A 17,633-nucleotide genomic window follows, 5' to 3' on the forward strand; every position below is an offset into this window, starting at 1 on the left:
AGGTCAATTAGATTAAGGTCATAAACCCCCACTAACCAATTTCTCCCATTTACTCACCAGTGTCCAGCTGAATTATTTGGTTCAACTCATCCCTGGAATTGATTCACACCTTCAGTATTTTTTAAGGCTTGCCTTGATACCTGTTCTTGCTTGTTAATATAAACCTTAACCAAAGTCCATCTTCATTTGACTGACAGATGAGGTGTAACAGTGTAACAGGCTTGCTCAGCCTCATTCCTCTCCATGCCTAATGTCTGAACTTATTCTTCTGTCCTTGCAGTTTTCCATGAGCGCAGTGAATCTGACTCCCAATTTTGACATTGGCACAGTGGCTTCTAAACAGAGGATGAGAGTAATTCAAATGACAGTGCACCCTCTGAATCTCTTCCTCATTTGTGAATATTTATCTGACCTTCCGATGTAGCATGGCCAAGATGAGGAAGTTGCTAGAATGGAAAGTAGTTTCAGAGTGAAATGTGTTGGGGAAGTCATACTGAGTAGTTTTTTTTCCCTACTTCTCTAGGACATTAAGGCCCTGTCAATTACTCTGAGCATGATTGGAAAGTTTGCAATAGCTGTGGCATTTGGATTGATATACCTGTACACTGCTGAGCTGTACCCAACTATAATACGGTGAGTGGCGCAACTTGGACTCCAACAGCTTTGGGTTATTTCACAAAACAAATACAGTTCTGTGTAAAAGTTTAATGTGTGAAACTATGCTATTTATCATGCCAAAAGCCATGTTAAAAGTTTTAGACAGAATGCAAACTGTTTCTGGCAGCGATTCAGTCATTGCTTCAGAAATCCAAATTAATAAACTGTGTAATATAAAGATGATGGTTTATTTCTGATGGCTATCTTCCTTTGACAACACAGTCCTTGTATTTTCCCTCATCCCTTCAAAGCTCTATAAAGAGGCATCAATGGTTTGTTTTCTGCTTTGCAAAGGCAGTGGCTTTGGTACTGCTCTGTGGTCCCTTGCCCTATCTTATCCTAGCAGCCAGTATAAAAATAAAACAAACAGCTGCATATGTTGGAGATCTGAAACAAACAAAAACCAAAGTTGCTAGAGAAACTCTGGAAGCACCTGTGAGGAGAAAGCAATATGAACGTTTCATGTGCCAAGTGACCATTCTTCAGAACTGCACAATATAATGTACAACCAAAAATAAGAAATCTAATCAACCTGAAATAGTTTGTGAATTTTATAGCCAGACTCCATTTTATACACAACTCCAGATACATCTCTCTGTTTGTAACTAACGTGTAAAGCAGGGTGTTTAGGTTCCACTGGGACTGCAGAGTGAGTAGGTAAGTAGGCTCAAAAAAGCAGTGCTGGCTGGCAGGAGAGTTTCCCATTGCCAGAAAGTTTCATCAGGTCAGTGGAAGAGACCCAAAAAAATTCAGCAATAATTTCAACTGTCCTGGTCAAGAAGACCAAAGACTGCTTGTAAAGGCTCATTTGGAATTTTAGCGTGAGCTCATAGATGGCAGGTTTACTCAGGAGCAGACTGGTTGCATGGAAGTGATAACACAGTGGGGAAAAAGTCATGATTTTAACCCACCCTGAAATGGAAGTGCTTCCATGAAAGGCAGCATGGGTTAGAGAAGAACTCACCCATTGGCCCACACCTCCATCAGGGAGCACAGGCTATGGAAAGAGTGGCCAAATCAGACTCTGATGCCACCCTACCAACATCATGGGGACAGAGAGGAGAAGGAAGCCTTCCAACCATTCCTGGGAGCCCAGTTAAGCACCAGAAAGGCAACAGCTGGTAATGGGAGCACGACTTTCAGATTTTGTGTCTGCTGAGAATGAGGGGCAATATAATCCACAGGTAAGGCAGACCCCTGTTCATGAGGAGGAGGACAAGAGGCAGGAATGACAATATGGGTTATACCCTCGACATATGAGCTATTGCTAAAGGTGGAGCTAAACTGAGACATCAGAGAACCAGCATTGCAATTCTCCAGACAGGTTACTGAGATTCATGTGCTCATTGAAGAACACCTCACGTACAAACGGGTGAGTTAGGAGCAGAGCCCCTCAAACCTCTCCAAGTTCAAGAACATCATGGTTGATCTGTTTGTGATTCGAATTCCACATTTCCATCTACTCCCAATAACCTTTGATTTCCCAGCCTAACAAAAATCCATCTACTTCCCACCTTAACAATATTCAATAACTCCACTTCCACTTCACTGAGACAGAGTTCAAAGTTACACAACCCACTGAGGGGAAAAAAATTCTCCTCAACACTGTTTGAGAAAGGCAACCCCTGATATTGAAACAGCGCCTCTAGCTCTGGACTTACACTGAAGAGGAAGCATCCTTTCCATGTACACCTTGTCAAGACCATTCAGGATCCATGTATATTTCAATCAAAACAGCCCTCACACTTTTAAATGTCAGTGAAAACAAGCCAAGTTGGTCCAACCTTTTCTTCTAAGGCAAGCCACTTATACCATTCTGTAAGCCTGCTCTGAAACATCTCTAATACCTTCACATCCTCCCTTAATAAGGACACTAAATTGCACACATCTATGGTCTCACCAATGAAGAATAAGTATAACTGAAGCAGAACATCCTCACTTTCCAGTTTCTCTTGGAGTAATAGATAGCATTCCATTAGCTCCCTTGATTGTTTGCTAGATATGCATATTAACATTTTTAGACTAATGTACTAGAACACATTTGTACCTTATGATTCTGCAGGCTTTCGGTGTCTAAACAATATTCTGCTTTATTATTAATCTTACCAAACTGAATAATTTCACATTTTCCCCCATTATTCTCTATCTGAAAAGTTTTTGCTTACTCACTCAACTTTTCTATGTTGGTCTGCAACATCCTGAAGTCCTCTTCATTACATACTTTACTATCTCTGCCAATATAGCTACCATGATTTCATCCCCTTCAACTAAGTCATTGATATAAATTGCAAAACCTGAGGCCACTGCAGGAGTCCACACACTGCGAAATCAGTAAAAGATTTACTTATGCATATTCTCTATTTTTTACCAGCCAGCTAAATGTCTATCCATAGTAATATGCTACACCTACAGGAGGTGCATTTACTTTGCACAGCAACTTTTTGTGTAGCACTTTGTCAAATACCATATGGAAATCCATTGATAGCAGGCTCTCCTTTGTCCACAGTTTATGTTAGCCCTTCAAAGAGCTTCAATAAATTGATTAAATGCGATGGTCCTTTCACAAAAGCTTTCATGTTGATTCACCACCTTGAATTTTTCGAAGTGTCTAAGTGTGATCTTTCCATGATTGATTCTAACACCTTCCGCACAAGAGGAATCTGTTGTTACGTCTAATTTCAGAGTATATATGAACATACAAATTAGGTAGAATAGGCCACTCTGCCCTTCAAGTCTTCTCCTATATTCAACTGGATCATGGCTGATCTTAAAGCACCAAATTCCTACCAGTCTCCATTTATCTTTCATTCCCTTGCCCATGAATATATACCTCTGCCTTAAAAGTGTTCAAGGATTTTGCTCCCATCACCTTTTGAAAAGAAAGTTGCAAAGAAGTGAACATTCTCTTCACCTCTGTCTCATGAGTGAGGATCAGGTTAAAGGCATTGCCGGTTTTCATTCTGTCATGAAAGGGCAGCCTATGGTCCTCTGGAATTAGGGTAACGTGCAGATTTTATATCAAAAAGGAGTGAATTATGATTTAGTTACAGCTTTTTTGCTGAAGATCTGTCCACATGGATAAACGAAATGGGTGAACAGTGCCAGTCCAGAGGCCTGGCGATCACACATTCAAGTAGAGACCACAATAATGGCATGCCATGCCCAATTCTGAGGAGTTCTTCCAATTTCACAACTGGAAGATATAACAGATCCCATAGATAACCGGCTAAAACAACCAAGCCAAATTTGGCATGCGCTCCCAAAAATTCTGTCCAACTGCCGCCATCGAAGCTGTGTGAGCTCCAAATGTTATGTTCAATAATTCTATGTTTAATAAGAATTAAAGTTAAAAAATCTTTGTTTCAGTTCGTTGGCTGTTGGTACTGGAAGTATGATGGCTCGGGTTGGAAGTACAGTGGCACCTTTTTGTGTTCTCCTCTCATCACTGTGGATCTTTCTACCACAGGTAATGAAATTCCTAATTAAAGGTTAGCTCACGTACAGTGGATTAGAGTCATAGAGTCATACAGCGCAGAAACAAACCGTTAGGTCCAGCCCATCCTTGCTAACCAGATATCCTAAACTGACCTAATTTCATTTGGCCCATATCCCTCTAAAAACTTCCTATTCATGCACCCATCCAGATGCCTTTTAAATACACGAATTGTACCAGCCTCCACCGCTTCTTATTCCACAGTTTGCATGAGAAAATTACCCCTCAGTCATTTCAAAACCTTTCCCCTCTCACCACAAACCTATGCTGTCTAGTTTTGGACTCCCCTACCCTTGGAAAAAGATTTTAGATTAGATTAGATTCTCTACAGTGTGGAAACAGACCTTTCGGCCCAACAAGTCCACACTGCCCTTTGCAGCATCCCACCCAAACCCATCGCCCTATAACCCACACACTCCTGAACATACGGGCAATTTAGCACGGCCAATCCACCTAGCCTGCACATCTTTGGACTGTCAGAGGAAACCGGAGCACCCGGAGGAAACCCACGCAGACACGGGGAGAATGTGCAGGTCCATGCCCTCACGATTTTATAAGCCTCTAAAGGGTCACCCCTCAGCATCCAATGCTCCAGGGGGGAAAAAATCCAGCCTATTCCTATAACTTAAACCGTCCAGCCCTGGCCATCCTTGTGAATCTTTTTGGCACCCTCTCAAGTTTAACAACGCCTTTCTTATAGAAGGGTGACCGGAATTGTACACAGTATCTACGAGTGGCCTCACCAATATCCTGTACAGCCACAACATGACGTCCCACATCCTGTACTCAATATTCTGAACAATGAAGGCAAGCATGCCAAACGCCTTCGTCATCACTCTACCTGCGACTCCTTGTTTAAAGAATTATACACCTGTACCCCTAGGTTCCTTTGTTTGGCAACTCTCCCTACGGTCCTACCATTAACTGTTTAAGTTCTGCCCTGGTTTGCCTTGCCACAATGCAACACCTCACATTTATCTAAATTAAACTTCACCTGCCACTCCTCAGCCCATTGGCCCATCTGATCAAGGTCCCGTTGTGCTCTGAAATAATCTTCACTGCCCAGTACGCCACCATTTTGATGTCACCTGCAAACTGGACTGTCCTGTCCATTTGAATAGAAATGATTTGAATTAATATATTTAAACACATGCTGTCTGAATTTGTGCTTACAAAGCCAAATATCCTATTGCTATACCAAGGTGTAGAGCTGGATGAACACAGCAGGCAAGGCAGCATGAGAGGAGCAGGAAAGCTGATGTTTCGGGATGGACTCTTCTTCAGAAATGAGGGAGGGGAAGGGTATTCTAGAATAAATAGAGAGGGGGAGGCAGATGGAAGCTGGATAAAGGAGCCGATAGGTGGAGAGGAGACGGACAGGTCAAGGAGGCAGGGACAGAGCCAGTAAAGGTGAGTGTAGGATGGGGAGTTAGAATGGGGGTGGGACAGTCAAGGAAGACGGATGGGTCAAAGAGGCTGGGATGAGACTGGTAGGTAGGAGGTGTGGTTGGGGGTTGAGGTGGGTGGAGTGGATAGGTGGGAGAAAGGACAGACAGGTTAGGAAAGGACCTGTCCATCTTTTCTCCCACCTATCCACTCCTCCCACCACACTGACCAACCCTCAGCCCCACCTCCTACCTACCAGCCTCATCCTAGACTTCCCTTGACTGACCAACCCCCATCCTAACCCCCCATCCTACACTCACCTTTATTGGCTCCGTCCTTGCCTCCTTGACCTATCCATCTCTCCACCTATCTGCTCCTTTATCCGCCTTCCATCCACCTCCCCCTCTCTCTCTATTTATTTCAGAATCCCCTCCTCCTCCCCCATTTCTGAAGAAGGGTCCAGACCTGAAATGTCAGCTTCCCTGCTCATCTGATGCGGCTTGGCCTGCTGTGTTCATCCAGCTCTACACCTTGGTATCTCAGATAATCCAGCATCGGCAGTTTCTACTATCTCTCTCTATCCTATTGCCTTGTTTCTTTCACTTTGAGAAAATAAAAATCAAAATCTTTTGGGGCAGGGAAGAATTGAACTTGGACCTTCAGGCTCAGAGTCACTACCTTTGTGCCATATGAACCCTTTTTATTATTTTTTAAGCCAACATTTTCCATTGCTATTTCCTACATAATTATAATAAAACTTCCCATATAAAACCATGGTGCCATTTAAGTGTATTCTGTGCAAGTTTTGAATAAGCTTGGACGATATTTTGAGACAGGGATTTTGTTTTGTGCGATTATCTTCAGAGGTGAAAGTAGGTTCACTGTTTCTCCTTCTGTCTAATTAAGTAAGTCAGAGAGAGTCTGTCACAGTGCAATTGCTCTCGGTTAATTGGAAAGAATCACTGTAGAGTGCTGATTGGACTTCTAGTGTTTCATAGTTTGTTCATAATGCTGTAGAATATTAACTTGCAGTGCTGCTAGCCTGTGGACCTTTTCCGAATTGAGCTGGTATTTTTAATGTCTCAACATTTTTTAAAAATGATAAACATAAGACAATAATCGCAAGTACAATGGTAGTATCCTTAATATTTCAGATACGTAATAAATTTAACAGGAAACATTTGACCAGTGCTGATATCTTATTTCTCCTTTTGTCATAGCTGATTGTTGGAATCATGTCCTTTCTGACTGGCTTGTTAACATTGTTACTACCGGAAACTCTCGGGAGACCCCTAGCCCAGACCTTTGAGGAAGCTGCAAAATTGCAAAAGAAAACAAAGCAAGACAAAACCAAAGACGGCTCATCATATGGACGAGATGGCAATGCTGCTGTGGGAAGGATCGAGAAACGAGACTATATCATCGATGGTGTGGAGAAATCAAAGGAAGAGCAGAGTCTGATTGAACATTTAACACGGTTATAAAGCTCATTTATTGATCACCAAGTCTTGAAATAGACACGTATTGTAGTACTGATTAGTATTAATACCTTCAATCTGTGAACTAACAAAAGTACACAAGTAGTTTGACATCTATTACAAACAAACATTATATATATATAAAGTACAATCCAACATTATTTTTAGTAGTATTTCCCTACTATAGTTAAGTGGTCAAGAAGTATTCCTATTAGACAGCAAAAGAACAACTTATTAATTATAGTGCATGCTGATTTACATATATGAGAATTTAACTGCAAAATGAATATTGACTGATAACAGTCTAACTCGTAGCCTACAGTAGGCTGCATTTTATATTCTTATCAACTGTCTCTTCTGAAAAACTCTTTAATTTTGATCCACTAGGACTTCAAAAGGAATTGCTGACAGGTAATTGCTTGAAATTTTCTATAACATTAATTAGAACTGAATGATGAAAAATGTGCTGTTTTAGGGTTGTGATTTGCAAGAAGTTAAGACTAACTTTATTCCATTAGTTTCACCAACCATGATTATAAAACAGCTTGTCTTGACTCGTGCTGACCAAAAAAAAGTTTTTATTTTAAGAGTTAATTCAGTGAATGTCACCATATCAGCTACAACCTGTAGAGGACAGGACTCTAGTGACCTTAACATTTGGATGTGATCCTCACATAAGATCTAGAGTTTTAACTGCTACCTAAAATTAACAGATATCCAACAAGGTCTTTTATATTTTTATTGCCCGTGGTGTCATGTTTTGTTCAGACTGACATTTTCATCAAAACTGAAACATGTATATCAGAGTCAAAGGATCCTCTGCCTTGATTGGTTGAATGGCTTCCTTCTGTACCACATGTTTTCCCCATTTTCTGGTCATCTGGTTCATACACGAACTCCAGGCAAATGTTCTCCTTTAATATTATAGACCGTATGGCCACCCCATGATTATCTTTCTAATCGACCTTCCTTCCCCATGTGCTAGAGAACATGAATTGAGAGAAGCAAACAGAATTGAAACTATACTATACTCATTAATGAGAGATCATACAATTATTTTTAATGCTTTACCAACCAAATTTGTGCCAGCAACAAAAATAGAAAACTGTAGCAACAACAGTAATACGACAGGATTCAAATAACCTTTAGGAATCTGACCTTAAAGCATTTTAAAATATTATTTTGTTTTTATTTCTGCTTTTAATATTCTTAGGCCCTCTGTAGTCATAAAGGCAAGAGATTACAGACTGTATGCTTGCAGGATTATGACATAGCAAATTGTTAGTAGGCCAGTAAAGGTAAACGTTGACTTGTGAAACCGTAATAATGCAAACATATTAACAATTAATTACTATAAAGAGTGAAAGTCATATTCATACATGACATTTACTCAGGTAATGGGCACCAGTGAATCTCATGACACCCATGCCTTGCTGGTAAGTTTCCCAAGCATAATGTTGTTCAACTGGCTACAAAACCAAATGTAGAACTGCAGGGACTTGTTTGGGGCAGCCGCTAGGAAGAATCATTTATTTGTTAGATCTAGAACACCAGTCTTGTTAGTTTTGTACTGTGGTTTGGCCAGGAATCCTGCTTAAAGTACCAAATGATGCAACTAAAATTCAAGAGCTTCTAATGTGACTCTGACTGTTCATTCATCCTTAATGTTGAAGTTGAAAGATTTTGAGACAATATTGAGAGTCTTGCTTGGTAAATGGTCCCCAGACCTACAGCACTACATACTTGAAGCCAGGGCTGTATTGCATAATAGCTTGAGAACAAGTCAATGCAGTGTTATACATTGAGAAGAGGGGTGATGATAGGAATGATTTGAATTATACAATGCCACCTTGCTTATAAAGTTGCTCATAGCGATGCTATTTCATTGTTCAAACCTCAAGGTACTCATGGTTCACAAACAAACTGTAGACAGCACTTCAACATTTGTCCATTGCTTTCTCAATTTAAGATAGAAATCATGGTGTCTGATTATTTAAATGGATTTGTCTGAGGCTGGCAAGTAAATAGAAGAGTACTCAATTTAAGATAGAAATCATGGTGCCCGATTATTTAAATGGATTTGTCTGAGGCTGGCAAGTAAATAGAAGAGTACCAGTATACTGGTTTCTGGGCTAGTGCTGATTTGAACTGATGACATTGCTGTCCTCTTAGGAGATAGAAGGTGCATATAAACAAGGAACAAGAGTTGAGTTGATCATTCAGCCCTTTGAGCCTGCTGTACCATTCATAGAGTCATACAGCATGAAACAGATCCTTTTGTCCAACCAGTCCATGTCGAATATAATCCCAAACTAAACTAGTCCTACCTATCTCCTCCTGGCCCATACCCCTCCAAACCTTTCCTATTCATGTATCTATCCAGATGTTTTTTAAATGTCATAATTGTTCCCACATCCACTACTTCCTCAGGAAGTTCATTCCACAAGCGAACCACCCTCTGCGTAAAAGATTTGCCCCTTATGTCTTTTCTAAATCTCCCTCCTCTCACATTAAATACGTGCCCCCTAGTCTTGAAATCCCCCATCCTAAGGAAAAGACAGCTACCATCAACTCTGTCTGTACCTTTCATTATTTTATAAACTTCTATCAGGTCGCCTCTCAACCTCCTATGCCCCAGTGGGAAAAAGTCCCAGCCTATTCAGCCTTTCTTTCGAACTGAAATCTTCCATACCTGGCAACATACTGGTAAATCTCTTCTGAATCCTCTTCAGCTTGATAATATCCTTCCTCCAACTGAGTGACCAGAACTGGACACAGCATTCCAGAAGAGACCCACCAATGTCCTGTACATGACTTCCCATTACCTCAACATGACTTCCCAACTCTATTTAATTAGTTGATGGCTGATATGATTTTAACCTCAACACTACCATCCTGATTCACAATTCCATGGTTCACAGTTCAAAAGGTGCAGCTTGCTGAGAAAGTTCTGCTAATGACAAGGCTTTAATTAGTTCGGTAATGTTTATTATCACCAAGCAATAGAACACACTATGAGTAAAAGTGGAACACTATTAATTCTTCAGATTTGGTCATTGGGTGGCTTATTGATTGGAAGCAAACAAATAGAGATTTGAACTTTGTTATACTTCACTGTTTCTCATTGTAAAAGAGTGCTGACACCACAAACACAAATATTTCAGAAAGGGGAAGAAAATGTGGACTCTATCAGTAATTAGGTTCCAACATCTGTAGAAAAATGTGGGCCTTTGAGGGCTGTTCACAGAAAATGGGACGTAGGTTCAGTTTTCTTTTTTAAGACAAATCTATTGTTTAAAGTGGAATACTCAGCAAGTGCAAACCAAAATGAGGTTAACTGAAAGATGTTTTAATCAATCTATTGTATTTTTTTTTTGAAGAACTGTTTTCATTCTGGTTAGCATCTGCCTTATTATGTTTCTAATGCTCAACGAAAAGCTGGTCTTTGTGGCACTTCTCAGCAACACATCAATGCTGTTGTATCCTTTTCCTATTCCAAAACACCAAAAACAACAAATCTAAGCAGGCATCTTTTCTACCAAAGTGCTTTAAAGGAATTTTTGGAACATATCACAATTAAAAGATTTGTTTATTTATATTTTAAAATATCATTTGATGTATTGTTATTCTAGGTGAAGCCAATTTTGAACACTGTTACTTCCTCTAGTGAATTTGGTAATCATCACTAAGTTCCCTTTAGGTCAGATGGAGTGATAAGCTGAGCTGAACGCACAAAATCCCTTCTTCTGTCATGTACTATATGCTACTGGGTCAATAGAAAGATTTGAGAGGGATAGGAATGCACAGATAGAATCTATAAAGTAGACTCTATCCCTCTGAACAATGGCTTTGAACAGATACTCCACTTAGCAAATTTCTTCCAATTTGAAACAGAGAACTTTATAAAATACATCAAAGCCAAATTTATAGGGGGCTACTCATGGGCAGCAAACGTGCCTATTTGCTTCCAGTGATTGGTCCCCAATTGATGAGCAAATCACTAAATCACCTAAATTGCCCCTGCATCTTGGCAAGCATCCGATAAAGCTGCAACCTCAAAATAGCTCCAGACTCTGCTGCCAGAACAGATGGATAGCTGGCACACGCTGTCAATAGACCACTCAAAAGTTAAAACCAGTCTCACTGACATTTATACTTAAAGCAACTGGTTGTGATTTATTCTTAAAGGCCAATTTAAACATTATGCTGAAGACCGAAGTACAAAGTGTCCTGGACAAACTGATCTGCAGGAAGTTCAAGGCAGCTAGTCTCTTTTACCAAAGTTTTTCATGCATTAAGTACATTCAAATTCAAATGTGCAGCTAGCAGAAATGAGGATTTCAGGCAGTACTTGATTTGACAACAGTGTCCTGATTGAAAATTAATGGTGCTTTGATTTGAGAACAAATCTGGATGTTGCTGAAATATTTCAAGTAGGTCCAATTTCTCTATTCAAGTAGACCTTATGTGGGGAAAGAGGATACAGAGGATATTTTAGATTCATTTTGTTCAGTAAAGTGATTAGTCCAGCAACTTATGTTAAATAAAACAAAACAAAAAACATTCAGAAAATTAAGAAATTAGTTTTTCTTAAAATAAAATATGATTTAGAATATACAAAAAGCTACAGTTAGGAAAGCAAATAAAATAATTGATCCCTAAAATTCATCATTTTGAAAAATACAAAATTCATAGTTTTAAGTGTTTCTAACTTTGAGAATGCTAAATGGAGTTTCTAATTCAAGATGGATTTAACACAAGTATTATGGAAAAGGCATGCACAAATTTCCAATTCGGTATTTCTATGCTACCCTCATGCTGATCATGTGGTCAATATATAAGTGTACAAAAACATGATGAAGTTAAAAGTGCAAGGAGTAATTGAGGTACCTCAGATTGTTTTCTTTCGCAGTTCCCAGACTGAACCCTTGTCTAAAGTAGAGCGCATTTGAAAACTTATAGTCAATATCTAAGACACTATGAGAAACCAAAAGTGAAGGCAGGAGAGAAACATTCCTGGTTCAAAGTATTCTCTTGTTAAACTGAACTGCTAAACTCACTTTCACTTTGATGCTGTACTGACCCTGTAAGGATTAATTGCAGTCATCTACTGAATGTTAACCTTGTTACCACCACAGACACAAACTTAAATCAGAACAAAAATACACTCTGGGTAGTGTAAACTTAAAATGTGAACAACATTCAAACACAGAAATATTTTCACAGAACAACGTCTGTATTAATGGCACTGGTTGTAACTTTTCAGACTACTGAAAAGAGGAAGTGAGATTGCAAACTTTACCTCACTACATTTATGTAATTGAATTAAAATTAGGTTTAAATGTATTCGTAATATGAACCAAATCAAAGACTTTGGCAGGTCTGAAGAAGGGTCACCGCACCAAAAAGTTAACTGATTTCTCTCCACAGATGCTGCCAGACCTGCTGAGATTTTCCAGTGATTTGTTTTTATTGTTTCAGATTTCCAGCGTAAGCTGTTCTTTTGTTTTATTTTGTCAAATATATGTACACCTATGCTGTAGATGTTTAGGCAAGTTATTTGTGGTTGTTTGAAATTAAATTGTGTATGTGATTAGAGAATCTGTATTCAAGTCACTGTACTAAATGTCCATTATTTATTCTGTACCCAAAAACTGTATTGGACCACAAATCTACAAACCTGATGCTGTTAACGTAACTCAAGTTGTGTGTGTGCATACTAGTTCTGCTAATGCTTACCCAATGCAGTTCATTTATTTGTGCTTTGCCTAATATTTTCTTTTCAGTTGAGTAATGTGGATAACCATGGACTTTAAGCAGACGGTTAAATAGAAGTGCATTAGCACTGTTTAATTTCACTGATGTGAGCATTGATGTCATTATGGAAGACGTTGTTGATAGTCAATCCTGGCAACCTTGGGGAAACAATGCAACAGGCAAATCATTGCTGTGATAGTTTAGATGTAGTGGTGTAATATTTTCCTGACTGCTTTGAGTAAGCTTTTTCTGCTTTGAGTGACAGGGAACTCTTGCTAATTTTAAAAATGGTAAACTCAAAAATGGTACAGCTCTGTGGAATGACCCAAACCACAGGCTAACTGCTGGGATGACATCACTACTGGAATGCAGAGCAAGTCAGACAAACAGTGGCATGTCCTTGAGTGGGAGGAAATTGAGCAGGTCTCCAGAATAATTTCAAAAACAGGCTGGGATGATGTGCCATCTAATGTTCTTTCATGCTTCCTGGGCTGATGGACCTAACTACCAATCTGTTAGAGATTGAATACATAGTATGTTGTGGCACGCTCTGGTATGGTATGTTGGTGCAGCTAGTACCATTGGCATTTACTCAAAAATAACTTCAGTGTACCATTTTTAACATATGTTTGGAGTTCTGTTTAAGAATAAAAGTGATTAATTTGTGAGTTTCGAAGTATTTATTTCGGTTATCACTTTCCAGGTTTTATAGCCGTCGAGTTCAGTGTTAGCCCATAAAACAATACAGTGCCCCAGGTATTAAGTTTGGGTACAACCTTCATGAACTAAGATGTCCATTTTAGAATTCTGTGAACCTTCCTTTGTTTTTCCATTACTATACTTGATATGGACTTTTTCTAATAAATTTTAGTGAAAGGTCTGTTGAATGTACAGAATTAGTGTTTTTCACCTGGAATCACAATTCATACTGCTCCGTAGACCCGATGAGCAAACGTTAACCTGCAATACACTTGTTGGATGATTTTACAAGAAACATTTCAATGTTGCTAATTTTTTTTAACTTCCACATGAATGTAGGAACTGCAACAATCAAGGGGGGAAGAAAACTACTAAGACCCTGGATATTTTTCAACCTGCTAGTTAGCTATCCTCCCTTCAAACCAAGGTAGAACATTGTAATCATCAATTGTAATGATTGAACCTGTGCTCCATTGTAATTGAAACTTCAACCCTCGGAAAAAGTCTCTGACTGTCCACCTTATCGATGCCTCTCAATTTTGTAGACCTCTATCAGATCTCCTCTCAGCCACTGCCTTTCCAGTGAAAACAATCCTAGCCTTTTTAACCTTTCTTCATAGCCAGTGCTCTACTCCATTAATAAAATATCCACTGTTGAACAGAAACTGTTAAAAAGGATTATGTTTTTAATCAGTTTCTATTTAGCAAAATGAAGTGTTTACTTTCAGCCTCCAGTGTCTGGAGAGGAATTTTGGTGCAATGTTTAAAAACTTTCGGGGACTTTAGATGGCTTCTGTCATCATGTACGCACATTTGGCTCAGTTTACAATTCTGCCGGGTTTAGTTCAGACAGACCTGTGCTATCTTCAAGGGTGGGGCTGCGCACACACACACACACACACCCCTCCAGCACATCTGAAATGTATGCACCTCCATCAAGGAAATAGGGGTAGGCTATTCAGCCCATCACTCAATGCAATCACAACCAATCATCCATTTCAATGTCTTTTCTCCCCCCCTACATTTTCCCTTTACATCATTGATATTTAGGAACCTGACAGTTTCTACTTTAAGGATACGCGATGACTGAGCTCCATAGCCCTTTTGGGTAGAAAATTCCAAATCTTCAGTAAAATAACTCTCCTCATCTTGTTCCTAAGTGGCATTCCCCTTTTTGTGAAATCGTGGCCTTTTGTTTGTACACTCGCCAACCAGGGACACAAAAGAACAAAGAGAAGTGCAGCACAGGAATGGGCCCTTTGGTCCTCCAAGCCTGTGCCGATCATCATGCCCCAACTAAACCTTCTGATTTTATCCCTCTATTCTGTCCCTATTCATGTAACCATCCAGATGCCCCTTAAATGTCACCAACACACCTGCTTCCACCACCTCCTCCGGTAGTGCATTCCAGGTTCCTACCACTGTGAAAAACTTCACTTGCACATCTCCCTTAAACTTTCCCCTCTCTCACCTTGAACCTGACCCCTGTTGTAATTGTAACTTCAACCCTGGGAAAAAGCCTCTGACTGTCCAGCCTATCGATGCATCTCAATTTTGTAGACCTCTATCAGGTCTCATCTGATTCACTGTCTTTCCAGTGAAAACAATCCTGGTCTTTTTAACCTTTCTTCATAGCCAGTGCCCTCAAGACTGGGCAACATCCTGGTGAACTTTTTCTGCACTCTGTCCAAAGCTTCCACATCCTTCTGGTTATGTGGTGACCATAACTGTACATTATACTCCAAATGCGGCCTGGCAAGGGTTTTATATAGCTGCAACATTTGTGCCAATTCTTGTACTCCATGCCCTGGCTGATGAAAGCAAACATGCCAATTGCCTTCTTAATCACTTTGGCCACCTGTGTTGCCACTTTTAGGGAACTGGGGCCTGGACCAGAAATATCTTACCTGCTTCTACCCTGTGAGTCTTCTGTAAGTTTCAGTGAGATTTCCTCTCATCCTTTGAAATTCTCAAGAATACAGTTGCAGTTCCCTTGATCTCTCAGCATATGGCAATCCTACTATCTCAGGATCAAGTCAGGTGAATCTTCATCGTGCTCCCTCTATGGTAAAAAATCAAAACTACACATGGTACTTCAGGTGTGGTCTAATCCAGGTTCTGGACAATTGAAGGAAGACTTCATTCCTCCTGTAGAATCATACAGGACAGAAACAAGCCCTACAGCCCAACATGTCCATGCTGACCAGGTTTTCAAAACTGAACTAGTCCTCTTGCAATTAAGGCCAACACTTCATTGGCTTTCCTAATTATTTTCCTGGATGTCAGCTTTCAATGACTAATTGACAGGACATCCATGTCCCTTTATACATTACGCATTCTAATTTCTTAGTGTTTAAGAAACATCCTGCACATTTGTTCCTCTACCAAAATGGATAACCTTACAGTCTCTCAAGTTACACTGCATATGCCATGTTCTTGCTGATACACTATGTCTGAGCATATCCTCTTGAAGTTGCTTTGCATCTTCCTCACAGTACCCATCTTGGTTTTCGACTGTGCTCTTGGAATATATTGCGTTTGATTCCCATGCATCAATCATTGATAGATATTTTGAACAATTTGGACTAAAATATCGATTCTAGTGATACCCCACTATCCTAATGCAAGAATGACCCGTTTATTCCTAATGTCTGTTTTCTGCCTGTTAGCTAATCCTTAAACCATGACAATACATTACCTCATAACTTGTGTGCTTTAATTTTGGAACAAGTCCCCGTTATCAATAATGTTGGTAACATTCTCAGAAAAAAGTCCTGCAGTTTCATTATTTTCACTTCACAAACCCACACTGATTATGGTCAGTCAGATTGTTAATATCCAAGTGTCCATTTATTACATCCTTTATAATTGGCTGTCACAGTTCTTCTACAGCTGATATAAAGCTGTCTCTTGCTCCCCATTTTCTCACACCATCCCTTCTAAATTAATGGGATGACATTTGCTACCTTCCAATCTGCAGAAATCATTCCAAAATCTTGAACATTTTGGAGATGATCATCAATGTATTCACTATCTCTGGGGATATATCTGGGATATAGACTGTCAGATCCTGAGGACTTATCGGTCTTCAATGCCATAGAGTCATACAGCATGGAAACAGACCCTTCAGTCCAACAAGTCCTTGCCATCATAATCCCAAACTCAACTAGTCCAACCTGCCTGCACATATCTCCAACAAAACTTTCTTCCTTAAACTCATTTTCTTCAATTCCTCATTCTTCCTAGTCCCTTGGATCTCCAATTCAGCGAGATTTCTTGCAGACAGACACAAAGTAATCTTTTTGTATCCCACATTATAAATTCTTCTGTCTGTCTTTAATGAACCCACATTCATGTTTGCCAAATAATACCATCGTATCCATTCATGTAAGCTTTTAAGGCCCATTTTTATATTTCCTGCTATTGAAGAATTATTTGCGTTAAAATTTGTCCAGATTAAAATCTGCTTAAAAATAATATGTATATACAAAATTGATTTTACAATTAATGTATCAGTTTTCATTACTGAGTGGCCAATGACTCACAAAATATGTCCTTTACATTCAAACTAAGGAATTTTTTTTGGCAATGTAGCCTGTTATTGCATAAGCAAATATAGCAGCTAATTTATCCAGCAGTAAGATGCCAAAATCAGCATGTGAGATAGATGACAAATTTTATGTGGTATTGGTTGAGGGAGCAATATCAATCACTATATCAGAAGAATTTCTGTCTCTTTGAATTATGCCATTTGATCATGTTGATCTGGACAGTTCTGAGGAAGGGTCACCAGACCCGAAACGTTAACTCTGTTTATCCCTTCACAGATGCTGCCAGACCTGCTGAGCTTTTCCAGCAAATCCTTGATTTCTGAAGAACAGTCCCGACCCGAAACGTCAAGCTTTCCTGCTCCTCGGATGCTGCTTGGCCCGCTATGTTCATCCAGCTTCACACTGTGTTATCTCAGATTCTCCAGCAACTTTGTTTTTGTTCCTGTGTTTGAGGCTGATAGGACTCAGTTTAATATCTCGCACGAAATGCAGCAACTCCCACCCCACGCAGTTTGAGAAAAAGATTTGTGGGAAGTTAGGTTATTTGTTGAGTACTCACTTTCCCAATCTCCCTGCAGTATTGCAGGCTGTAATTCTGGCTCATGGCTTTTG

The 17,633-nt window shown here is 39.6% G+C and overlaps 1 protein-coding gene across 2 annotated transcripts in view; it reads left to right on the forward strand.

The window, feature by feature from the left end:
• slc22a16 (solute carrier family 22 member 16) overlaps positions 1–13,439 on the forward strand; it is a 109,674-nt gene extending 96,235 nt beyond the window's left edge. For both annotated transcript variants that reach the window (XM_048531616.2, XM_048531617.2), the window contains exons 7-9: positions 524–633; positions 4,024–4,123; positions 6,757–13,439. In XM_048531616.2, coding sequence (XP_048387573.1) covers positions 524–633; positions 4,024–4,123; positions 6,757–7,020 — 474 coding nt within the window. In that variant the 3' untranslated portion in view covers positions 7,021–13,439. The remainder of the gene's footprint in view (positions 1–523; positions 634–4,023; positions 4,124–6,756) is intronic.
• The last annotated feature ends 4,194 nt before the right edge of the window (positions 13,440–17,633 follow it).

This window comes from Stegostoma tigrinum, chromosome 4 (genome assembly GCF_030684315.1).
Source record: "Stegostoma tigrinum isolate sSteTig4 chromosome 4, sSteTig4.hap1, whole genome shotgun sequence".
Classification (NCBI taxonomy): Eukaryota; Metazoa; Chordata; class Chondrichthyes; order Orectolobiformes; family Stegostomatidae; genus Stegostoma; species Stegostoma tigrinum.